This window comes from Vidua macroura, chromosome 1, assembly GCF_024509145.1.
Source record: "Vidua macroura isolate BioBank_ID:100142 chromosome 1, ASM2450914v1, whole genome shotgun sequence".
Taxonomy (NCBI): Eukaryota; Metazoa; Chordata; class Aves; order Passeriformes; family Viduidae; genus Vidua; species Vidua macroura.
Window position 1 is genome coordinate 16,801,445 of NC_071571.1, and position 27,135 is coordinate 16,828,579.

The 27,135-nt window shown below is 37.7% G+C and overlaps 1 protein-coding gene across 3 annotated transcripts in view; it reads right to left on the bottom strand.

Moving 5' to 3' along the window:
- MYO3A (myosin IIIA) overlaps positions 1 to 27,135 on the bottom strand; it is a 114,645-nt gene that overhangs the window by 31,814 nt on the left and 55,696 nt on the right. For all 3 annotated transcript variants that reach the window (XM_053996341.1, XM_053996349.1, XM_053996357.1), the window contains exons 10-22: positions 24,500 to 24,599; positions 22,087 to 22,203; positions 21,217 to 21,321; positions 21,056 to 21,139; positions 20,062 to 20,264; positions 18,168 to 18,266; positions 17,953 to 18,067; positions 14,439 to 14,565; positions 13,497 to 13,707; positions 11,482 to 11,629; positions 4,042 to 4,195; positions 2,757 to 2,845; positions 888 to 1,017 (exon numbers count right to left, since the gene is read on the bottom strand). In XM_053996341.1, the coding sequence (XP_053852316.1) occupies positions 888 to 1,017; positions 2,757 to 2,845; positions 4,042 to 4,195; positions 11,482 to 11,629; positions 13,497 to 13,707; positions 14,439 to 14,565; positions 17,953 to 18,067; positions 18,168 to 18,266; positions 20,062 to 20,264; positions 21,056 to 21,139; positions 21,217 to 21,321; positions 22,087 to 22,203; positions 24,500 to 24,599 (1,682 nt within the window). The remainder of the gene's footprint in view (positions 1 to 887; positions 1,018 to 2,756; positions 2,846 to 4,041; positions 4,196 to 11,481; positions 11,630 to 13,496; positions 13,708 to 14,438; positions 14,566 to 17,952; positions 18,068 to 18,167; positions 18,267 to 20,061; positions 20,265 to 21,055; positions 21,140 to 21,216; positions 21,322 to 22,086; positions 22,204 to 24,499; positions 24,600 to 27,135) is intronic.

A 27,135-nucleotide genomic window follows, 5' to 3' on the forward strand; every position in this document is an offset into this window, starting at 1 on the left:
TCCCAGGAACACTCAAAATAAAATTCCAAGACCAAATTTTGCATTCTAATAGCAAAGCTCCCTCTGTAAAGAACTGAAGCCTTGCCAGAACCTCAGCTTCTGTAAGTTATGATAACATTTTCATTTCCATTAGGCACTTTCAATTTAGCTTTTCTGTTCTGCTAGAAATATGTCTCCCATGTAATTATACAAGAAAGTAATGTTGTAAAGTACTTACTGTATGGCATCAATGGCATCACACAGGGAGTACTACAACACAGTAACAAACTGGTTGTGAGGAAACTTACCCATCATCCTGCAGTGGAAGGCAGGACACTTTGCAAGGACATAGTTCAAACAAGGTGCAATTTAGGAGTAATTTCTGTAGAGCCAGTTTTATTCCTCCACCCCTACTTACGAATTTCTTCAGGAGGAGCTTACTACAAGGACCCCATCAGTTACCTATCATAAAGAAGTCTAAGACTGTAAATAGAGGAGTGTCTTCTCAGTCTTTGCAGCAGACGTCAGAAGCTCCAACCTTTGTTCTCTACCACTTAGAGATAAATTGCACTGAGGCAATTTATATATGCCCTGTCCAAAACAGACCAGTGACTTACCTGATCCTTCCTGTTCAGTCCTCAGCTCAAGAGATGCATTCCACTCCCTGTCTTGATCCCCCCACCCTGAAGACAGGACCCTGAAAGAAGTCTCTACCACTTCCTTGGCACTTGACCAGACTAATATTTCTCCTGCAGCTTGAGATGGCTGCAGCTCCATTCAGTATAGATTGCATGGTTGCAAAGTGAAGCCACAAAGTGTATAACATCACCAATGAGTGGGCATATGAAACCTAGCAGTGGTCATCACGAAGGCTGGAAAAAACTAAGAAGATCACCACAAAGCAGTACCTGTTTTTGTGAGAGGGTGAGTTACCAGCTGTCGTGTCAGGTTGTTTTCAGATGATCGCAGTAGCAGCACAATATCAGCTGGCAGAGTATCTCTATTTTTGGCTAGGAATCCACTTGCATTATATAGAACCTGTTTAAAAAGTGCATTTATGCATCTTTTTGGATTTTGAAAAGTAATTGTAAATTTAAGCTTTCTGGAATAGGGCTTTTGCTTTAACAACATCCACAAATAATTTTTAGCTATCAGGCTCACTCTCACTTCTAGTCTTTTTTTTTTTTTTTTTTTTTTTTTTGATCACTGAAAGTTCTACCTTTTCAATACTGAGATATGATGCAAATAACTAAAAGCAAATCTATAATTCCAAAGTAGCTTGGGACATTTATTTTTCCTAATGCAGGTAGTAGTTTTAACCTGTGGGGATTTATCACCAGGACAAGTGTATTGCAGTCCTCCTTTACACCTGTACATGTGCTAATGCACAATTAAGAAGGCACTTGATTTCAACAACATCACACAGCATTACCCATATGACTGTACAATCTTTCTGTGCTATTCATATTATGCTGTACTGGACCCAGGACTTAACACTCTTCCTAGGGATCTCTGTATTAATTATAGAGGAAGTTTGCAGAATCACAAACTGCATATCAGCAACTTAAATGTCTCTAAAAATTCCAAGAATGGTGTACCTAATTCAAAATGTAGCTTCAGGGCTCTATCTCGACGGTCTAAGGGATTCACAAGAAAACTTGACCTGTCAAGAGGGGTAGAAGATACTGGGACATATAATTTAGAAAAACCCATCACAGAACCACTCAGCAAAAGTCTTAAATGATGAAAAAGACTTGTAAAGGAAGTGGAAATAAATTGTTCTCCAGTTTCACAGTAAGGGGTAATGAATTTACGTGGCAGCAATGGAGACATAAGTTGGACAGCAAAAGAAACTTCCTAATGAAAGAGTTTTTTGAACACTGATGGGGCACTGGTATAATTCCCCATCTTCAGTGGCTGGTAACAGGAATGGTAGAGGGAGACCTGGCTTTCCACTCTTTGCAGTGAGTTATGCTATGCTGGTGAAATGCAACTCAGCTGGAGATGAGGTTCAGAGGAGGCTCTTTGTAGCTGGTGTCTTATGTAAGGTGTAAGGTATTTTCCATCAGCTGATGGGCAGTATTTGCCTCTTCCCAGGCCACCTCCTCCAGCACTGCACAGAGCAAACATGGTTTCCCATGTGAGACATCAGTGCTCACTGTACCCTTTGGAAGAGCTCAGAAGGAGGTGGGAGCTCCTGCTTTCCCAAGGCAGGTTCGGGTGAGCAGTGCCATCCTGCTGCAGGGTACCAGCAGCTCCTCCTGTGTTTGCGCAGCACGTGCAGCCAGTGACCTTGTGCGGGAAGGAAGGAAGTATGCTGCTGCTCACTGAATGAAGCAGGAAGCAGGGCCTGCACTCTCTGTCTGGCTGATTACAAAGAACAGAACTAAGAAAGGTTGATGGTGTGTAGGAGATAGTAGAAAGAATGAAGCTGGGTCCTGGTTAGAAACAGTGGGAACAAGCTTGGTGCAGGACTTTGAGGAACTAAGGGGAAGAGCACTGAGTTGCATTACATACCAGTTATGTTTTGGGTCTTCTATAATACAGTCAGTTCATTTACCTGGTGACATTTAAGAAAAATACACTCCTGCTATTGCTTTTTTTTTTTTAATGACGGATAATAAGTTTTCAATTTACTTTTGATATGTAAGGCACTGCCAACATTCCCATGTCTGGACTGAAGAGACAGCTGTTGAGAACTAACCCAGATGACCTCTTCTACTTCCTTCCAGCCCTACCATTCCACAATCCCCAACTAACATTATCATGTGTCTTACCTTTCCTGCATAATGATAAATTCCAAAGGTTAGATCTACTCTTTTGGGTCTCCAAAAATATTTTGATTTCAAATTATCTTCAAATTTTTCTGAAAGGAAACACATAGCTTATCTTAGTGGAGTTACTGTACAATCATTCTCTTCTGAAACTGCATCCCTCCAAGAAGATTTCCTGACTTCTCAGCCAATGCAGAGGCACAAAACAGACACTGATGTTTGCAAGGACAGAGATACCAAAATGGTCTTGTAACAAAAGACATTGGATAGAGAATATGGGAGCTCTTGGACAAGTTACTTTGTTCCCATTTTTTAATGTGTGACCTCAGAAAATCATAGAATCATTAAGGTAGGAAAAGAAGTCGAAGATGATTGAGTCTAGCCCTTAATCCAGCACCACTCTGTTCACCACTAAGCCATGTCCCCAGGTGCCACATCCACGTATGTTTGCCAGGGCTTGCCTTTCCAAGATTTTTATCTACATATAAGAAAAAATGCAGAAATCTTTCCTAAGGATTACTTGAGGAGTTGTGAGGAAACATTTACTGATTGAGCACTTCTGTACTGCAGGCTAAAAAGCATGAGGATAAAAGAACAACAAGCTCATGTCATTGCTTCAACATAGGCATTGTTACAGGATTTTATTAGGTCTTCTGATTGGGTGTTGGCTAGAACTCTAATTTGACACTTTGCCCATTGAAAAATTAGTAAACCCAGGATTTATCTGCACAGAAATACCACTGAAATAATGAAATCAATGGTAATTGCAGCTACTCAACAGCACTGAAATATTCAGAATCTGAATTACAATGACTTTAGGTGTTTTAATTTTAATTTGTGAATAGAAAACATTCAGAAAACATAATTTGCTGAAAGGCACTGAAGCATGATTGCAGTCATTACTCTTAAAAAGTATTAAACTTCTTGCTCAGATATTGCTCATCCAAAATCTCAGAGCTGAGCATGACTGATATTTGCAAACAGTGTTCCTGGTCTATGAACCTAGAGTTTTAACTCACTTTGATCTTTACTTTTCAAGCTCTGCAGCAAAAAATTCCTGAAGCAGGAATTCCTGGATCAGCAGTTTAGGTTCATTTGTACTCTTGATGTTTCCCTATGAACTTCAAGGACACAACCATCCCAGCATTCATGTCTCCGTCAAACATACTGTGACACTGAAATGGGGGCTCACTAAAAGCACAACTAGTGTGTAGTCTGAACTGTACGTGCCAAACGGAAATCAAACAGAAGACAAGCTGTAAAACTGTAAAATGAACCATATACTTACCTACAAGTGTCTGATCTGTTGCTTGTGGGAATCGACTTTCCTCATCTAGCAGAGACAATAAACCCATTGGTTTCTGCAGGAACATATCTAGGAGGGGCCTGTTGTCCTCGTATTCTATAACTCTTGCATCAACACCTTCGTAAAGGTATTCATTCTGCAGCAAGAAACAGAAGGCATGCTTTGTCTGTGTATACAGAAACACTTCAGAAAATAATTCTCAAACTGTCAATTGTAGCAAATTAAAACTGCATTGAGAAAGTATGCCTCAGGGCTAAAGCCATCAAGGTTTTGCAGAAACAAATGTCAGCTGGGATTTTGGTTTTGAATATGTAAATTCAATACTCCTATGGCATATTTGGTTAAGTAAGATACTTTACAGGAATGGCAAGAATTAAAGAAACAGAGTTGAAGAAGATAAAGTATATTGTTTGCAAATAGAGACCTCAGGGTCTATTTATTTCCCTGGTCTGAAATGTAGAAAATTTCTTAACCATTTAGAGCTATATTTACATTCCCAACTCATTGCTTAAATCCAAGTGATGGCTAAGATTTATAAAAGTGACTACAAGTTCCAGTGGCTTTACTTGTTTGATCACTCTCCTCAAACACCTAGAAAAATTCTTAAGTGGAGAAAAAAGGTGCACATACTTTCTAAAATTAAAGAACTGTATACATACTTCCTAAGAATTAAATAAATTGTCTCAGATTTGCCTCTAACACATTTTCACTCCTTTTAAGGAACTAGGGAAAGCTATTCCCCAAGATTTAAAAACAACAAAAAAGCTGGTGGAGTGGACTTCTTTGTTTGCCTTTTTCTTTTTCTTTTTCTTTTTTTTTTTTTTTTTTTGGTTTGGTCTGGCTGTTTTTTTCCTGAAGACTGCAAACATCTCTGGATTCCTCCCAGACTAAGAAAAAAACAAATAACAAATGTGTCCACAGTGTGTTGAGATGGTTGTATCCTGACTATAATTTAGATTATAGCTGGAGAATACATGAATGACCTTCCTGAATCCTTTAGCAAGGCAGAGGACAGCTGTAGATTTACCAAGAGAAGGTTGCTCTAGGGACTACCACTCCCCACTATTTTTGCTTGAATTTGGTAAAGCAATAGCAGTTTTCTACCACACAATGCTCCTGTTTGTGCCAGGGATGCCTTCAGTCCTGTGAAACACAGAGCTTTTGTTCTATTTTAAAAATCATCCCTCTGCCAAAGGATAGGACTTATTAAGTGTTGTATTCATGTATAGTGTCAACATCACAGTTTTGCCATCCTGAATTCATTGTGAGAAGAGTGTCACAAAAATGAATGATGGCTAATATTAATGAGTTCAAAGACCTCTAACCTTAGAAGACCTCTCCTTATGTGTCATTCACTTGAGTCTGAATGAGTGAAGAAGGCAACACACTGAGCATTTAAAAAAGTTCATTTTCATATACAGCAGAAAAGCACCTGTTTCATACCTCTTAATCTCAGAGAAACAACAAAAGGCACAAAATCAATAAGAGTGGTTTAAAAATACAGGCACAAATAAAAATCTGCTGATCCATTTGAAAGAGGACACAAAATATATACCTAAACCCTTCCAGTATCCAGACTGATGTAATTTCCCAGGACACTTTTCACTCTAAGGATAGGCTATAATTCAGTTTATATGCCACATAAGGGTGTAATCAGTAGAAGCTCACCTACAGCCCCATGAGGACTCCTCATTTGAGACAAATAACATTAACCTCATTGCGTCTCCCCTAAAGCAGTGGACAGGTGGAGTTTTGCTTTTTAATTTAATCAATGACCTGAGTAGCAGGACAAGACAGGACAGTAATAAATGTATCACTGATATAGGTGAGAAGTTAATTATATACCTGTAGGAGCTGGTGGCAGAAAGGGAATGAGTCTGTGTTATCTCCCAGAGATAACACGGCAGTAGGGGCAGTTTAACTGAGGGCTACAGCTACACATTGACACATGGAACCAGCTGTTACTGCTTAGGATTATCTAGAGTAACATTATCAAGGGGGCAAGGGGAAGAGACTGCTCAGGATGGTCTATCCAAGGAGAGTGTTTCTGTGACACTTGGACATCCTCAAACAAGCTCTCACAACCAACCTGTCTAATCATACCTTTTCCAACTTCAAATGCTTGTGAGAGAGGCTGGTGTAGAGAGCTGATTAAAGTGTTCTCCTTGAAAAAGAAAGGAACTCTTAGTAGCTGTACTACTATGCTATAACAGCAACACCTGCTCCCCTCCCTACCCAGGCAGCACACTGGGCCTGACCTCTAAGCCTGCAGTGCATGTGACCACTCAGTTTGTGTCCTTTGTGTCTTGACAACTGAATGAATGTCAGCCCTGACAGTTTTGGTAATTCTGCCATCTCCCCAGCAGGATATGAAGGAGTTCACTCCACCACTTCCCACGGGCTCCTGAAGGAAAGCTGATGACCAAGCCAGGCACCACTGTGACAGATGACTCAGAAATTATACTGTACTACATTTTCTGATGCAGTGCTGGTTTCAACCACATCATTAGGATACAAGCAGCAAGTATAGAAGCTTTAATGATGGACATCATAAAACTGTAATGAAACAGGTCTTATTTGAATTAATAAGATGAATCAGCTACAGGATTTTGTAATCCCCTGTGATGTTTTTGACAAGAAAGCTCCACAAAATAGATATTTCTTGAAATTCTAAAGTATCCATTACTTTTTAATTAATCCATTAGAAAGTATTCCTGTGAATGGGATGTCAAAAAGAATAATTGAGTTACACTCAATCTCATCTTAGTATTACATGGTATCTTTCCTATGATCAAAACTATGCAACATTAGCTTGTACCACCTAGTTTCAATGGAAACAAAAGAATTACAAAATGCACTAGGAAATGGTCTTCGTGTTTAATAAAGTAATGCCATTTTACCAAGAACATTTTATGATGACATTTTGGTTTAAATGGGGACACCAGAGACTTATTCACAAGGGACCTTTTCCAGCTGAAAGTAGAAGATAAATTGTCATGAGAACGTAAAATAAACATTGCATACATTTAATGCAAAAACTGTCATCCTTCCAACTAATGGCAAATTTGCTACTTTCCAAAATGTTTTAGCTATCTGCCATTAAACCCTTTACTTCTTATGGGGGAATGACAAATGAGAAAGGAATGGGAAGGCTGTCTTGCTGGACAATGTGACCTGCAGATCATGGAGCTGACAGAAATTAACATACATCAGTATCTAATATGTAAGGGGAACACCTTGAAGGACAGGACTGAAGGTCCAAAAATTCTGCTTTGCTTTATATTAACCAAAAAAACCCCTTGTGCTAGCAAAACAAAAAGCAGTGACTAAGTTGAGAGGCCACATTCTCTCCTCAGTCAGTAGAGATAGGGATATATCTATTTGTCTCCATTGACTAGTGGGAATCTACACTATCTTTATCTTAAACTATATACCCACTTCAGTCTTTCTGTTAAATTAGTGAAAGGAGATTGCATTCAGGCCTAAAAGCCTTTATTCTTAAATGCAAACATTAAGTCAACAATAAAGAATAAATTCTCTTAATTTTGACTTGAGTTGTCCATGTTGGCCCACAGACACTCCACTCTAGCTGACACCCTGAGCCTCAGGTTGTGATAGTACTACTGTTCCTTTATTCTACCCCTGTCACTACTGTGACCTTTTTCTTTTTTTTGTAGGTCATACTTCCAAGGAAAGCAAAACTGTGAACATTTTTCAGATTCAGATACAGAAAAGAGGCCACTGGCAATGATAAAACAATGTCACCTGCAACATTCAAAGCACAATCAACCTTATGAGTGTATTTACTACTTGGCTTCATTGGTCAAGTTACCAAAATATGATTCACCTTCTCTGGTGACATAATCACTACTTAGTACTAGCTGAACATGAGTTAATTACAAACTAAACTGTAATCAACTGATTAGGCCTCAGCTTCCCACTGGATATGTCAAATTTCATCAAATTGCATGTGATATGATATTGAACAGGGCAAAACAGGGAAAGGAATGAAAAGACAATGAATCTGTACTTTTTACATCTCTTGAGGGAAGTGTAAAAGAATTTAAATTCTTCAGTCTTCCTTGAGTAGATCTACAGGGTTCAACACAGTGTTGTGTTACAGATTTCTGAGGTAGCACAGGGAAATTTGACATGTCTGTCTGGCACTGCACAGGGCTGTGAAGAGACATTAGCCTGGGTCCCCAGTGACAGTACAGCTCCAGCAGCACAACATTCAAGGCTGAGGGAAAGTCAACACAAAGGTCTTGGCGACTTCTGGCATCAGCCTTCTCATAAACATAACTTCTGTCTTTTAGACTCTAAGACACAAACCCTTGCATATAAAGTAATTTGTAAAGTCAGGCAGATACATCAGCAAAGGGCAGAGGTCATCCTCATGTTTGTTTTACACCAGTGATATTTTTTTATTTTAGTTTACAATTAAAGTACATTATTGGTGTCAACACAGCAGAGTCCTTACAGCGAACAGAAAAGATTCTGAAGCTACCTGCTTTCTCAAAGGCTGTTTTTGTGATGTAAAATTGGGACAACCAAGTAACAAATAAATGAAAAGTGATGTCTTAAAATTACTATGAACCATACCACAAATCATTCTGTGCCATTGGGTTGTAATGCAGAATAACACACTCCTCATTTCCCGTCTCTGAAAGGGGCAGATTTACACCCACACTTACATGGACTTAAGCTATATAGCTCCTTCTGCACTCCTTTTGTAATATGTTTGGAGACTGCTACAAGATAATATAATGAAGTTTGATTTAATCTGATGTAGTGGTTTGATGTACATTAAGGTAGACAGTCACTTGGTTGGTATTACAGGCTGGATGTGGACACTTGTAATAGAAATATTAGGACTGATATGAATGAAATATGAATGGGAATGTGCATATAAGCACGAGAAAAAATAGTCTTAAAAGAATAGCTGTGTGATAGCCTGTGATTTGAATTAAGAACCTTTGTTCATAACAATAAAGCTGAGGAAAGAGTTCCTTACATCAAGAACAGAAGGCCTTCACTTACATAAAAACACAGTGCAGAGAGTTAGTGAGTGGAAGCTGACAGCAGGAGCATGACTGTGAGGTTATAGCACATCACACACAATTTTCTTATGAGCCCACCAAGGAAATGGACTGTAGGCACAAAAATGTATATGTTCCAAACAAGTAAAGCCAGATAATGGCCTTGCTAAAGATTATGGATGCTGCAGTAAATAAAGCTTTGAGGCAAAGAATGATTGCTAAAGGCTGTAAAATATGTCCAAAAGCTATTTCAGTAAGAAGAACCTAACAGACATGATGAAGACTTGCCAGATGGTGTCCATTATTCTGTATGTCACTCACAAATTTTCTTAGCCAGACCATTTGAACACACACACACCCACTCACACATACCATGGTGCATTCTATGTATCTGTGAGTCCATGAAATTTGTAAGAGAATGAATGGAAATGGGTAAAATTGATGTACTTAGAAATTCTGTAAATGAAGATTACCTTCCCCTTCTATGGATTCTATAGAGGAGTTGTACTAATTTCCTACAGGGAGAAATGGGCAAACTCTATATTGTCAAAATAAGAAGTTAATTTTCCCCCCCATCTGCTCAGTAGCAGAATAATTACCCTGACCATGGTGCAGCAAAGCACATGCAAGGGAGCAAACTGTTCCTCCTATATGGTGACACCACAAACCTCTGCAGTGATATAGGTCTGGCCAAAAAGTTCTGTAATGGGATACCTAGAAATAAGTAAAGGTAGATTACACTGAACTTGACTCTAATTAAAAAAGAGAAGTAACCTTAAGACAATATTTGGGTGTACAGGAATAGGGCTAGGAAAGCCAAGGCCGATCCCTCAGCAACAAAAGGCAACTAGGGAGAATGTGGTCCTGCTGCTGAACAAGTTTGTGGATGACATGGGAAAGGCTAAGATATTCAATGCCTTCTTTGCATTGATCTTGACTGATTAAAAAAAAAAATCCCAGGTCCCTGAGACCAGAGGAATAGTCTGAAGCAAGGAAGACTTAACACAGGTGGATGAAGTTAGTGAACACTGAAGCAAAGTGGACATATGCAAGTCCATGAGACCTGGTCAGTGCCTGGGTTTGACAGGAATAAATATTGTTGCTGCAGTCTGTGCTATTTCCATCTCCCAGCTGTTAGAAACAGCAATAGCCAAGTGACCTTCTTTTGTGAACTTGTGTACTTTGCAAGGAAGATGCCAAAGTAATTACAGTAGATCTAGTTAAATTTTCTCTGGTTTTTGGATGATATTAAAACCAAGAAAACACTTGTGTCAATAATCTTGCACATAAATCTATAAAAACAGCTACAAGATACAAGACTGCAAGACAACATTTCCTGAAATAATTGGGAAGAGGATAAAATATTGAGCCATTAAAAATTGTTATATTACACATAAATATATTCATTTCTAGACTGACACATGCTTGTATATGCATGTACACACCTGCATACATAGACATATTCCAAACTTGTATCTGTCTCATCCTTAAAACAAACAGTGATTAACACTGACAAAATACTCTGTTTACACTTACAATTAAAATTACTATTCAGGAGAATTTTCATCCATGTATCATAAACACCACTAATTTCAGTAAAACAACAGAAGTATAATTTTACCTATGGTTTGAATTCTGACTGTTCTGCCATAGAGAATTCTGAAATATTTCAATTTTCAGCAAGATCATTTTTTCCCCCTCAACATGTTATTTCTTCAAGTAACAATATTGAATGATGATTTAAAGGTGGTTAATTTAAATCTGGAATTATTTACAAAGTTGAGATTATTTTTTTTAGGTTTTTACCTCTCCTTTTCAAATTAATGAACTTTTATATTGACAATGTTATTCCTTTTCTCTGCTTTAAAATAAATTATTTAATTAAATTCATCATTATTTAGCTGAGATGATCTAGTTTCTCAAGAAGAACAAAACAGTTGTGAGATTTGCAGTTTTTAATAATGCAATTTCAGTGATCATTAAGCTTATTAGTAAACTATTATGAACCCTGCACTTTCAAAATTTTGTTATCACTCATTTACTTTTTTACTATTGAATCATACATTACAACACTCATTATTCCTCAAGAAAACAACATTGCATTTGCATCAATCAAATTATCACAGTGCACAGTGTTATGTTGCTTAGTTACTGTAAATTTCAACTTTAATGCATTTTATGTTGGCATTTTACTTGCAAATAACGAGCACTGCTTCATGGAAAACATACTTAAAACCATTTTTATAAACTGCTATTTACAAGCTATCATGGAGAAGGAACAATGTTGCTTCTTGAGACAAGTTTTTATATGTTTTATGTGAAAGCTTTATATGTTTTATGTGTTTAATAATACTAAAGATTCATCAAAATAACCAACACATACCTGTTCCCAGGCAAAGACATGTTGATTGAAGTAGAACTGAATTTGTTCATTGGCAATGTTGATACACAGTTGTTCAAAAGAATTTTTTTTGAAATTCTCAAAGCCAAAGATGTCAAGAATTCCAATATTCAAGCCATCATCATTTTCACTGCAAAGATGAAATATACTTTTCATTGTTGTATCTTTATTTTTCATTAACTACCTTCATTACTATTTCACAAAAGAAAATCATGGGCCAAATCTGTACACCAGTTAGACAGGATAAGTTTTACTGAACCAGAGATCTCTTAAAGTGACAATAATTGTTAGTTTGAAATACATAAATGCAGATCAATTCAAAGATTACTATAATGCAGACCAGATATACTAAATCACACAATAACCAAGTCAACTGATAAGTGAATAGGGGATTTACAATTTTATTTTTACACTAATATTTGTAAGTAATTATTCTAAAAAGCTGACTACAGTACAGAAAGAACATGCAGTTCTTTTTGTTTCTCTTGTAATAACACAGGCTTTAGTCACCAGTATCCTAAAATTAAAGACTGTTGTCATTAAATATTATTTCTTCATATTATTTACTCATAACAATTAAAATTGCTTAGTTTAACATTAAAGTAAAAAGAATGACTAGCTAGATCCTTTATGCAGCTAAATAACTTTATGCACTGGGATGTGGTATGAATTTAAATTGCCAATTAAATTCCAGAGAAGCATTGGAAAAACTTTGGTTTGATATTTTAAGTAGGACATACTCAAGATATGTGATCACTTCTGCAACCAGAAGAAAGCTCTAATATTTATTTGCTGAAGCAAAAAATTAAGAGGATATAATTTTATAACAAACTGAGAACTGACATTAGTGACCTTTCTAGGCAAGTAAAATATAAATCACATTCTTTCTATAAAACCTCTTTGAGGGGCTATCTGTAATCATTTTTTAAATAAATATCTAGGAAATCAGAAATTAAGAATCAGCCTCAAGACACTCATGAATAGTACTTAAACCTCTTTGTGAAGTCCATCTCAAAAAAGGAAGAGTTTCATTGTGGAGGGATCTGAATTTGGTGACTATTTAATCTGTGTCAGAATTACATTTATGTTGAATAGACTGCTAAAATTTATCTTCCCCATTCCTTTTTCAGAGCTAATTACATAAAAATAGAAAATGCAAATTATTTTACTACCACAAAATCAAGTAAAATTTGTTTGGTTTTTTTTTTATAGTGAGCATTCAGGTTGAATTTTCTCCCTCTTCACCAGCATACTAAGTATTCAGTTTGAAAAGGGCTCTGTAACAGACAACTGAGAGAGGCACACAGGCTAGAAGTGCCGACCCATCTATCATGGATTTTATCCCATCACTTACTGATTAAAGTTTTGTTTATTGTTGCTCTGCCATAACCAAATACTTAAAAATTTAGGCAAATTTAATGATTGCAGCCTTAGCTCTCCTCTGATGTTTAAAAGGAAAAATCCAGGAAATCTGCAGATCCAGGAGATCTGCAAACCAAAGCTATTTGCTATTGATACGGCATTTAAAATGTCACCTTGTAAGTGTAAAGTGGACAATACCTTCAGTAAATATGCTTAAAAACTATTCCCATTCATATATGAAACCATGCTCATAACAACAGTGACAAAAGCAACAGCATCAGTGTAAATAAGGGCAGAATTTGACATATGTAATCAACATGATGAATATCAAAAGTTTACTCTGAAAAAATGCAAAAGAAAAAGCGTTGAAAGTTAAAAGGTTTAAAAATACAAAGGAAAAAAAAAGAGTTAGATGATAAAGATCAACAGGAAAACACCAGATGCTTTTCCAACCATATCTACTGTATTTTCACTACATACTATGAACAGGACAAACTATTTTTGACATGGTGGGGTCATAAACAAAAAAGTAGCAGAGGAAAAAAACAACTTCACTACACTAAATGCTCTAGTGTAAGACAATATTATTACCACAGGAAAAAAATACTCCTTTATTCTGCAAAATCTCCTTTTACCTTAAATGCTTGTCAGGTTTGAGTAAAGTGTTGATGCGATTGACTATCCAGCTGAAGAGGCGCCCATACAGTGCTTTGGCCATAGCATCTCTGACATCAGTGGCTTTTTCCACAGTGTTGGGACGAATAATTGTTTCTCCTCGAGTCACTACACAGTGAGAGGTGAGGGCCTCTTGCAGTTCATCTGCCTGAATACACAGCAGGGATGCACCTGGGAAGGAATGTCACAGGCATTGCCCAGAGACAGATTTTGGAAGGTGACTATGTTAGAAGTACCCAAGTTGTGAGGTGTGATTACCCCTCTCAGTTATAACCCAGTCATACAAGTCACTACTGTTCTCTTTTTGCTCCAAAAAAGGGGTGCTTCTTTCCCTGTTCCACAATATTTTTCTATGGCAAGAAAACATACAAGAAGATGGTGTGAAGACTTCATTATCTCCCCAGGTGTAATTACTGAGAAAGTGTAGCAAATTTCTGGAGAACCTTTGCCCCTCTGCCTCCTCTACCTCCTAGCAGCTTATAATGTAAGGAATCCCTTCCAAAGAATTAGTGAGACACATTTCCACAGGCAAATGTGGGGAACATGTAATGAGCAACTGAGAAAGAAACTGGGAAAAAACTACTCAATGTGTTAATGAGGTTGTCCATCAAATGTTCAAATAACCTTGGAAAAATTCCAAAGATTTTTTCAGGCATCTGCAGTATTAGTCATGTTTCCTGTATGCCAGTGCACTGGTTACTCAAATAAGATGCACAACATGGAAATTTTTTTCTTTTCTGCATTTGAATTCAGGTGGGCTTACAATTGATCTACTTTCAGTTTTTCATTATTCTTGCAAAATTTCCATGTGAATACAGTTTTCATTGATACCTCTCTTACAATAAAATAAATTTGCTATGAAAACACTAAAGAAAAAAAAAAAGTTAAGAAAAAACACTCACAGTTCTCAAGGGCTACAGGATTGGAAATGTTGCTCTTGTCGATCATATGTTCAGATACTACTGCAGAAAATTCAATGTTACCCACATTTAAAATGGCAGCCAGAACACTGTACACACTTCCAAGTTCCTGAAAAGTATATTTAAAAAAATGCAATACTTAATAGCCAGGTAATTAGTCTCTGTGGTTTGTGCCATGGGCATACGCGTGTGTGTTGCTTCCTGCTGTCTGCCACGTGCCCGCTACTTCTAGGAGTGCTGTTCCAGCAATTATTCCCATTCTGTACTTAGCAAAGTCTTTCAAGAGTAAAACAGTCAAAGAGGGCTAGACAAACCATAGTCTAGCCTTTCTTCTGTACTTGTTGACAGGACAGGATTGACAGGAAGTAAGGAAAGCAAAAACAGTGGTGTGCATGCCCTCTTACATAGAAAGAATTCAGAGGTTATTTATATCTGCCCTTCACTGTGTCTGCAGGTGCAAACATGTCTAAAGATTTAATACCTAGATCAACAAAAAATATTAAAAAATCTGTATTGATGTTTCTTGCATCATGAACACAAAGGTACTCCAAATAATTGGTCTATATCATCTCCCACCAATGTCATCAGAAAAAGTTTCACTGGGAGAAGAGTGAGGCCTCACATCTCCAATTTGGCGAAGTACTTTATCCTTTAAAATGTCACTTAGGGACTCACCAAAGCATCTTAATATGGACTTTGCTTAAACAAATCTAGATTTCAAATTATTTAGGAGGTTCTGCCATGGCTTAGTTGGTAAGGTGGTGTTAGATCATAGGTTGGACTTGATGATCTCAAAGGTCTTTTCCAATCTAGCTAATCCTGTGATTCTGTGAAAAGGGACTCTGTCATGAAAACAGCTGTTATTACTCTGGACAGTGAAGTGATATACAGTAAATATACACAAATACATTTGTTTCAAATAATACTTGGAATTAGTAAAATAATGCTTTTGTTGCAGATTGGACTTAGATTTTAACTGCAAATTTTCATCTGAACAGTGAATGTTTATTATTATACGTGATGATCTGAGTGTTTTTTACTCAGAAAATTCTAGGTGTACCTGTAAAGCAGACTAGCAGTCTGTGACACTGTGTATTTTGAGGCATAGCATGTTTTACAAATAGCAGGTTGAAAACTTTTGTAGCAGGTTTTTAAGAAGAAGTTTTAAAAATCTGAAAATCTGATTGGTATTTTATAACTGTGAGCTTTTTATAATTGCACAGCATTTTATCTATATTATTCAATACTTTGCCGGTACCATGTCAGGCATCATTTACTCAGATAAAATCTCTAATTGCTCTAGAATACTTGAGCTTGTTTTCAACACTTTCAGAAGTTAATCTAGCAGTTAATAAATAGTGATTCCAGTGACAGCAAGACAAACTGGATAAGCTCACTCTAAAAAATTCTGCTGAGGATAATTGGCACACAGTTTACTTAGGATTAAGCACTCATTTTCATTTTAAGCTTAGGGACACAGTTGAATGCAAAGAAATGGATTGCTTAACTTCTGCCATCATGCTGTACAATATGTATAGCTGCTGACATTTTTCTGCCCTTTTCCAGCGTGTTTGAAATCTGGCTTGATCTGTCTCATACAACATAATTATTGTTCCCCTCAGGCAGTCCTTTCTTAATAATTTTGCTGTGCAGCCTGAAATAAAACTGTGATTTTAAGACAGGGAGTACTGACAGTTACTTTTAAAGCCTGTCAGTCAGTTTAAAGCAAATTTCAAAGAAATAAAGCTTTGTTTAGGTCTCGGTTTTAAGATTTCTCTTCTGTCCATGGCTTTCTGCTAATAAAACACTGAACATGCTTATACAGAAATTCCTCTGTGCACTGGGATGAATGTCAAAGCTTAAGGCTGAATTACTAAAAAGTGAACTTAGTAAAGGAATTCAATGTCCTATGGGGCATTTTTTTCACTGAAAAAAAATTTGTCTTTGCACATGTATCCGATATCAGAACCTCAGTGGGGGAAGAAGACTCTTCCTTCACTCCTGCAAGCACAGCCTCAGACACGTTAATTCACCCTGAGAAAGATGCAAGGCAGGCTGACATGGCTGGGGCTCACAAGTAGCCACAAGCAGATTGCCTATGGCACTCAGCCTGCTTCTGAAACTGCAGGGTTCTACAGGTAGATAATTCTTCACAGAATCAGCTCCCAGTGGCTTGCTGAGTTAATCAAGTGAAGATCCATGCTAGAACTGCACAGTGCAGCCAGTGACCTGGTTCTAACTGCATCTTCAATGTACATGGCAGGCCTCTTTTGGATGATCAAGATTATTGTTTCTACCCATCCAAGTGAACAAAAGAACTGGAAACAAAAACAGACTTGCTGCTTTTCATGCTTTAAATTAGGACTTATCAAGGTCTCTGGTGCTGTGACAAAACTGCTATCAGTGCTGAACCATGAATGTCCTTTCATGCTGCTTCTGAAAGGTGAAAGCACAAGTGAAAGGATGTGATAGTACAGGTGTGATATTACTAAATACAGTTGTGAATAAGATGTAGAGGAGAAAGAGACTGTGAATACCACTGCTACTACAACCTAATGCAAAGTGACTCTGGAGGAACAAAATAGGTGAATACATCTGTTCTGCTAGCTATTTCATTTCAAATATTTACATTGAGGGAAGCCAGAAACAGTCAACTGAAGTGAGCAATTTTCTGTGAAAAGCTTCTTACCACATACAGTTTTGTCAGAGAAATGAAAACATACATCCATTCTGCAGCACTAGTGCTATATTTCATGGATACTGTATGGATCATACCTCTACTATTCATATTGTTTATAAATAAAGTCAGAGATAAATGACACTTGTGATGCACCACTTCTCGTAAGGCAACACTAGGTCACAGGATGAGATTTCTTTCCTTTATAAATCCAGTCTTTTTTAGATTTTAATTCTACCAAAGAGTGGCTGAGGAGAGGAGTTTAACAGCTAGCTGAACAATGATATGAGATCATAAAGAAAAAATGGGCTCAGTTACTGTTTAGTGATGAGATTAATCTCCAAAGGGATTTAAGAACTTCATTCAACTTTATCCCTGAAGTTGTGAAAATGTATTGAGTTCATCAATACTCAGATCAGCTCAATGCATTTTTAGAACTCTCACCATGGACTTCCTCTTAAAACTGAGATGAGGCTCATATTCACAGGCCTAAAATTATTGGCTAATAAACAGTTACAACTTAATTTTTCATGCATTAAATTTGTTAAAATCTCCCCCCTGCCCCCCCTCAAATTACTCAGCTGTGCTATGTTCACTGATTTCATGGCTTTGATGGCTAATATAATTTTATTGGTTTACCAATGCCTTGAAACCTTAAAAATTAAATGTTACTATATAACAGTAAGTTGACCATGCAAGATCCTAAAACATAAACACAATATGCTAAAAGAACAAGGGAGATTTGAATGCTTTATATAAGTTTTTCCTGATTAAGGTAGATGGTGAAGTTCACAAACAAAAAGGGTTATCAGCACTCACCTCCAGTGTAAAGCCTATGACTTTGAAGCACTGTTCTATTAATTCAAACTGAGACTTATAAAAGCTATTGTTCATGAAATCTTGCACTATTCTGAAATGATCATTTTGCAGATATCTGAAAGAGTTGATGGATACAGAGTTAGAATGTAAATGAGGCTGAGAATTCAACACCGCGTTTCTTAGTAATCAATTTATGCAAAAATAAACTGCATTACCTGGGAGGTCTATATTCTGGCAGTTTATAATGTGCCAGTTTTTTCTTTTCTGCGAGACCAGCATAAATATAATAAAAAATATGGAAATTTTTCTCTCCTCTGAAACAACAGAAACAACAAACTGGTTTAGTAATACAACCATGCTACATTTATTAATGACACACACACTATTACTAAATGTTATTTTAATAACAGGCAAGACTCACACAAAGTGACAGAGGACTCTGAAAGAAGCTTTATTACGCAACTTCCTGTGAACACCCTTTTCATGCCATTGTGTGTTTGTCCTGACACTGCCAGGGTGGCTGCTCAGTGCTAAAGCAGCTCAGTGCTGCTCCGCCCTTGATGCAATTGGTAGATCCTGCATGAGATCTTGCACATTCCTCACCCACCCACACTGAATGGGCTGCTTAACTTAACTCCAGTTATTTTAAAAAACCTTCTGACTGTGGGAGAGGTATATGCTCTTGGCTCACTGAATGCAGTAGGTCTGTTGCGTCTTTTGGCCCTGAACCAAGAAGCAGACATTCAGCAAAAGGGCCTTATGACTTGGCATGCTTTGCCTAGATGCTACATGCCCAAACCTAGGACAGAGGTTTGTTACATATTCAAGTGTGCTCCTTATGAGAAGAACTAGGTGAATATTTGCAACCATGACTGAGATGACCTGAGATGCCCAAGTCAGTCACAAGTGAATGGCAAAAAGGAATTGTGTTCACACCCCTATTTTGTGCATGAGCTTAGGTCTATGTCTCAGGGGCACCATTAGATCACAAAACCATAGAATGACTTGGGCTGGGAGGGACTTTAAGGGTCATCTAGTTTCAACTCCCCTGTCATGGGCACGGACACCTTTCACTAGACCGGGTTGCTCAGAGTCCAGCCTGGCTTTGAACACTTCCAGGGATGAGGCATCTCAGCTTGTCTGAGCAGCTTGTTTCAGTGCCTCACTACCCTCACATTAAAGAATTTCTTTCTAAAATCTAATCGAAACCTACTCTTTCTCAGTGTAAATCTATTGCCCCTTATCCTGTCACTATATGTTCTTGCAAAAAGTCTCTCTCCATCTTTCTCGCAGGTTCCCTTCAGGTGGAAGGTGGCAATTTGGTCACCTCAAAGCCTTCTCTTGTCCAGGCTGAACAATCCCAATTTTCTCAGCCATTCCTTGCAGCAAAGGTGCTCCATCCCTCCAATAATCTTGGTGGCCTTCTATGGAAATTCTCCAACAGGTCCACATTCCTGTAGTGGGGATCCCAGAGCTGGATGCAGCACTGCAGGTGGGGTCTCACCAGAGCAGGGTAAAGGGACAGATTTCCCCCCTGACCAGCTGCCCATGCTGCTTTTGATGCAGCCCAGTGCATGTTTGGCTTTCTGGGCTGGGAGAGCATATTGCTGGGTCATGTGCAGCCTCTCATCCACCGGAACCCCCAAGTCCTTCTTGGCAGGGATCTTTGACCCATAATCCTCTATAAACAAATCCTACTAGATGTTCCAAAATAGAAAAAGACGAGACAAACAAAGAAATAGGCTACAATACTACAGGAAATTTAGAGGAAGTAAATCCAAGTGATATAATTAATAAAATACTTCAAAATCCCACAATGAAACGTATTCCTGAACTATTAGTAAGTTTTTAATTGTTTGCACATTCTTATTTTATATATCACATGGGCATTTTTATAAGATTTGTTTAAATAACCCAGGAGGCAATGACAAAAAATCTGGAGTAGTTTTCAGCTAGCTGACAGATTCATAAGCTATTCATATACAACTTTAAAGGAAAAAAAAATCCAGTTATCTCATTAATTTTTGTGTTTTAAACCAAGGTGATTTCCTGTATCATAGGCCTACTCTATAACCCCCAAATTAGGTCAAATACAATTTTGATACTTACACTGCCTGGTGGACAACTCTGGATTTTTCAAGGAGATACTCTGAAATCTGAGCTCCTACTACAGTGCCACCACAAGTGAATTTCATTTCCAAATATTTTCCAAATCTGCTTGAATTATCATTGATGATAGTGCCTGCATTCCCAAATGCTTCTACAAGGTTGTTCACCTGGAGAATCTTCTCCTGCAGAGTTCTGTTATTAGCCTGGATATGAAAAAGATATTGCTTCAAATTATCAGTAATTATTCAAATTAATGCTTTTTTAGGTGTTCCTTTAATCTTCTCATTGGTATTGTGAACTCTGACATAATCAGGGCAGCTATTCCCATGGAAATGATATGGAAAAAAAGGCATATATATATATATAGATATATATATATAAAATGAAATCTGTGAGAATATAGCAATCCTCAGAACTAAGGCTGTCTGGAAGAAATAACACACATAATGACAACAGCACTATAAATTAATTTCTATGGTTTCTGTGGTTTTGTGGCTCTGAGATGGCCAATCTGCTTTTAGGATCCTTGTTAGCATCTGGTTACTGCTCCACTGCACCCTACCAATCCATTAGCTTGCTTTCATCTCACTTTGGGCATGTTAAAAATGGCATTTTATTTAACAGTTATGGCGGCCACTTCCCAGAATGAGACTATGTCCCACTGACAGGAATCTGGTTGTGGAGGGATGAGAAGCTAGAAGAGGATTTTATTTAGTACTGCTTGTGTGACTCGAAGGCACTCAATTAAACAGGGATCTGACTAAATGACAGCCCTCATTGCAGTGGGTACTTTTTGTTGTGGAAACCCCAGTATATTTCCAAGTGACCCTAGGAAGGAGGAAGGAGTAGATAGATCAGTATCATGTTCTAATGTTCTTTGGAAAATGTGTAACAGTCTCACCCCACAAACAATGCGCTGTCCATAGGTTCAGCCCTTTAGACCCAGGATAGCAAAGCCTTAAAGCCTCACAGAGATATCCCCTCTGCCACTTACCTTGCCAAGGACAGTGAGCTGCTGAACCAGCAGATGGGCACTTTGTGTCTTGCCAGCTCCACTTTCTCCAGAAATAACAATACACTGCAGAGAACAGAGCAAGACTGAAATCATAACATCTCTCAGCCTGGCAGAGGATGTAATTGACACCTCATCCATACCTGATCAGAGTTGTATGTCACCATGGACTGATAGCCTATGTCAGCAACAGCAAAAATGTGAGGAGGGTTGGCAGTCCGTTTGGCTCCAATATACAGTTTGGAATGCTAAGTGTAAGAAAAATAAAATCATTATCACTGTCCTTTAGAAACTTGGGTTTTTTTAAGTTTGGTTTTATTTTTAGATTAGTGTACAGCATGCTGAGGTTTCCAGCAGTGATGTTTTCTGAGAGAGCTGTTACTGCACTCACTATACCATGAATCTGTATGTACTTAGGACTATAAGAACTGCTAAAAAATGACGTGCAATTTTCTATCATTTTAGCCCTAATTACATTATGAAACTCAATTTATTAGGAGAAAATTTACTGTTGTCAGACATCATAGTTCCAACTTAAATCTATTTGTGCTTCCCTTCCTATTAGTATCTCTGCATGGTATTGATGTTAAAACTTGAGATTTTTTCTGTACTTGTAGTATCTGATAATTAATAACCCCAAATTATTGTATGATCCGACTTTAATATCTTTCCCCTTTTGTATAATAGGGAGACAAATTCCCTTTTGTATAATAAGGAGACAGATTCACAGCAGTTAATATTTTACAGGATTGCTTTCTGCATGATCTACACTGTAGACATAAAGGCACTAGAAATTAATTATTTCAGAGTTTCTCACTTCTGTGCTAAAAATCAGCAAGTGTTAAGAATTTGTGTCAATGTGCACTTGAAAGAACATCTCTACTGGTAATTCTGTTTTTCAGAGTAAACTAAAATAAGTCTCAAGAATGGTCTTACTTTATACTTAACACAAATATTTATATTTTAGTGGAATTTGGTGCTAGTTGAAAATAACAAAACCTAAATTTTCACACCTGTGAAGAATAAATATCTATGTTCCGAAATGGATTGACAGCGATGAGAATGTCCCCAACGTATGTGTAGATCTGGTCCTTGGCATAACCCTTCTGCAACTGTTCCGTTACTGTATTCTGATGGAGAGGGAACAGGAACCATGAATCACAGGGGGGGAAAATAAATGTTAGGAAAATGTATTACATCTTTATATAGTTTCAGTGAGCGAGGATGAGGAGGGAAGGTATTTATAGCCAGGAGTACAATGGATCATGATCAAAAGTAAATAATATTTTCAAACACACTGGCATTTCTAATTTTTTGTCTCACTTTGAACAATACATACTTACGGATCCTCAAATGGCTGTAGAAAAAGGAGTTAATAAGTACTGCTTCCATTCAGTTCATCAGAAGTTTCCATGAGACAGTCTTGTCTACATTTCTACTACTAAAGTTTCACTTAACTTATCAAGCAAGAGATTGAGTCCATAACTGCCATTACAGCTGCTCTAACATTACTCTCAGTTATGATACAACACAGATGTTCAACTGTTTTGTTCTCATTAATGTAAACAATGAGGCATCATTTCCTATTAACAAGCAGTCTCTGCTGTGATCTTTGCTCTTACAGAGCCAGTTCCCCCTGAACCAAGAAAAAAGAAGGTTCAGGGGGAACCTTCAAATTTCTTGATGTAATTTCCCCCAGCTTCTTCTGCATACACAGCTGGGTATATAAAGTGCCTGGTTAGGTTTCCAATCAAAACAGGCCACAGAGCTGAATGAAGAATTTCAAACCAGCCTTGAGACTAATCTGGGGTACATGTGAAAATATTTAGGCTCCATACCCACTGGAACATACCAACTGGCAGCAGAGAACTACAGAAGGAATTTCTTTCCTTCCTCATCTACCCATTCACAGTGTTGTACACTGTGTCCTGTTTAATACACTTACTAGCCAAATTCTCACCAGCTGCAGAGGCTATATTTCCTTCATGAGAAAACACAAGGAGAAAATCTTGATAAACTTTCTGGTTTTGAATGCTCTGTTTTATTTTGGCCAGAACCAGATTCATGTTACAGGATTATTTTAGGGGAACTTCTGCCCTTTCTGAAATTATTTCTTGCACCAATAGAAGGTCTCTTGTCTTTCTCATATGATGGGGCTATCTAAACTGGAAGAAAAATTTGAGTGGAAGAAAGAATACAGTTCTGAGAAGCTGCCATTCATATGTGAAAGTGGTTTTAAATTGGATTTGATTTGGTAAAACCACATAGTCAAACAATGCATTTAGACAGAGGCTTCCTGAGGATTTCCATGAATGCTCCACCTCTGAGGAGATGGGATATGTACCAAGTTTATCTGCTTTTTTTGTCCAATAAAATCTCTTTAGCTTGGATTTTTTATATGTATCATGATAAAAGATTAAAAAAAAAAAAACCTCACAACAGTCTTACTCCTCCCAATACTAAAAAAAAAATGCTTAAACCTGAACTTTGCCCAGTAGATGAATTTTGGGTTAGTTCAATTACAATTAACTAAACATCAAGCTACTATAACAAAGCTCTTGGGAAGATGGAGGATGTTCTGTGAGCTGTCAGCATGACACACTTTACCAGCTCAAGTGCCACAATGAATATTCTGGACTGACAAAGGTACAATATACCAGAGAAGATTTACAGATAAGAGAATGTGAATTATAGTCTATGCACAGCCCAGTAGATGAAGAATGACAGTTTGCTTACAACCAGTGATGGCTTCCAAGACCTGCAGATAATGTGCTGCAACCTGATTCTTCTTTCTGGTTTTGAAGCTTCAAGCATAGACACAGCAGACTTCCTCCCTCCCTTATGCCATGTTCCCCTGCACCCAGTGGACTAATTTTTGAACTTTGACAAACCAGTGGTATTTGTATCAGTAATTTGGTCAAAGGCTTACCAGCAGGCATTGACAGATGAGAGGCTCAGCTGACATAAACGGACCCTCATGCATTTCCACACCAAAATAAGTCAATGAGAACCCAGTCTGGCAGAGTATGGTGAGCTAGTTTAAGACAACTCTCAGTGCTCAAGCAACAGGGCTGGAAGGTCTTGGACCTAGACCAATTTCAGGTTAACACACCATTGCAAACTGGATACTTAGCTGTAATAAAATCCTGTGATATAAATCCTGTTTAGGCAATGGTGTTACAATACTCTTTGGTCTACGGCTGTAACTCCAGAGATTTTTTTAGCTTTGAGTTGGAATCTTTCTGACACAGTAAATCTTGTCTAAAATATTTGCCATAAAGTGGTGAAATGTCATTGTACACTTACACAATTGAAGTGTGACAATACAGTTGATTTTGAAAATGAACAGCACACCATTTAATATTAATTTGTGATTTAATATGTGATTACTCCTCTTCAGGAAAACAGGAAAAAAGAGGTTCTTACCTCATCCAGTACCTCCAAGGTTGCTAAATCATCTACCTCTTCTTGGTTTGAAACTAGTGACTTACTGTAGTTCCCTTTCTTTGTGTGAATACGTTCAAATCTAGAAGAGATAAAATCTCCTGACGTAAGGAAACACAGAGCAAATCTTGCATCTGCAACCATCGCAGAGGCCAACACATTCTAGCTTTCCATTGTTCTCAATTTAAATACATACATCAGCTGCAAGACAGGAGCTTGGCAATACAAGTTAAAAAAGAACATATTTATAAAGCATGTAAGAGTGAAACTCTGGCACCAACATGAAAAAGATCCTGCTAACAGTTATGTATAGGACAAAACCAGGGGTGTATGATGAAATAGTACAGCAAAGATGATGCTGACAAAGTATTCATGATGGAAACATTTCTAGCTTAGCAATGACAGTGCTCTAAAGTCTGGCTGAGATGATGACACTATAGAGCAAAGTGCTACAGAACCACTGGGGTAAGCGAAATACATCTTGACCAAATTTTCTTGGACTCTCTACGAGAAAAAGTCATACATGAGAAGGAAACAAAATTTCAAATATCTTTCTTATCAGGGTTAAACTTCAAGTTTAATGTTTAATTTGTCTTAGATTTCTTTTCCCCTTCAATCAAACCATAAACCAAACTTTATGCAGCCTTATTTTAATTAGCAAGAAATTCCCAGAGACTTGGATCATTCTTTATCCAAGAGTAAAGGCATTGCTAAATAGAGCAAATACAGCAGAGAATGCAAGGTTTACAATTCATATTAGTTATACTTGTTTTATGAGATGAGGGAAAATAACGGAAAGGGAAACTGGATAAGTAACAGCACAGTTCACAAACTAAATCAAGCTCAGATATGTAATAAGGCACAAGCATAGAAAAACTATTAAGTAAATCTGATCTCCTGATATGACCTTACTCCCTTTGATGCCACTGGTGGGAAGGCACCTCTCAAACACAAGGAACATTTACCCTGGTAAACTGAGACAACCAGGAAACTGTTGTGTGAAGCACAACACTCACTCTACCTTGATCCCAGACAAGACCAGGGAAATCTTTATTTAATTTTGATATTTGGATATATGGCATAGGTAAAAGCAGACGGGTGTTTTCTACACAGGCAAGAATTCTGATATACAGTGAACAGATGACAGAAGAAAGAGTGTAGTCTCACCAAGATGGAAAGTTAGAGTGAGTGAGCATCACACAGATAGGGAAAGCTGAACACCCACAGATTTACTGCATATTTAATGGGCTGTACCTGTTCCATGAACATCACCTAGTTCATGAGTGCTGCTTCAGGTCATGCTGGCTGTGCAGTGACGAGGGATGTAGGTGCAGACACTCAAGCAGGCACCAGCTTGGTGCAATAACTAACTGCCAGGACTGAAAAGGGACTGGAAGAAACAGGCAAATGATACCCCCCAAACTGTAAGTGCACTCACAATCTGGATGATGGAAATCCAGACAGGAGTGCACTTCATCTATCACTTCTTTCAGTTTCTCTTGTCTCTAACAATCATTTCCTGAGAATGACAGAATGGCCTGTCCTCATCCTGGTGACAGTTTCTTCCTTCTTTATACAGGTACCACTAGAGTTTTTTAATTGTCCACAATGTAAAGGCAGGAGCTTCACACCCACAGCTGACTAATTCTGCAACTTTAATATCAAGACACAAATATACAAGACTTCCTTGCAAGAGCTATGATAGTTTCACAGTTTCTGTGCCAAAAATCGCAGCACAGTATCCACAGTGAGGAGGCTAAGTGACCAGAAAGCAAAATGAACCAAAGGACTGACAGGATCTACATTATCCTAGGTTTGACCTATTCCTCTCATTCCTTTGTAATCCAGTTTTACCAGGAGAGCTGTCCTGATAGTATTGTCCTTGCAACAACAGTATGAGACCACTTTTGGTAGCATGTACCCCCAGGTTGTATTAAAGAGGAGGTGGTAATATAAAGATTTAATTTAACTCCTCAGCCTTGCATAATCTGCTGTTTGATTTGCATTTAGCAGCTAAAGGACATTACTGAATCCAAAATCAGAGGTGCAGACAATATCCTACCCTCTCAATAGAAATCCATCCCCTCTATAATTCACACTCCTATTTATACCTCTTTGTAAAAGTTTCATTTGAAAAAAGTTAAATTTGGACAGCTGAAATGTTTTGTCCTCTGTACCTGTATGAAGGTCATTTTGTGTTCAGAAGATGCATCTAATATCAGTGTGACTTTGAGAGAGAGTTATCAATATGCACACAAGGGAAAGATGTGGCAATTGCAGGACAATGTCAAGCTCTACTGTTCTATTTTTTTCCATTGCTGAAGAAAGACCCCAAAAAAAGCATCTGTCAAGCTTTGCTTTCCACTTCTGCTGGAACTGTTAGACATTGAACACATTTTTTTTTTTTTTAATATGTTAGATCCTTAAATGTTACTGCATATCAGTGAGAGTGGTATTTCCCAGGATTAGCTTCAATTACCATTTTTCATTTAATGTAAGAAACTAACAGTTGCTGTGCAGGAAGGGAGGAGAATGCTCCAGTCATGGACACTTTTCTTTTTTCAATTTTTTTTTTCTTTTAAGGAAACAGATCTCTGTGTATGCCAGGGAAGTTTAAT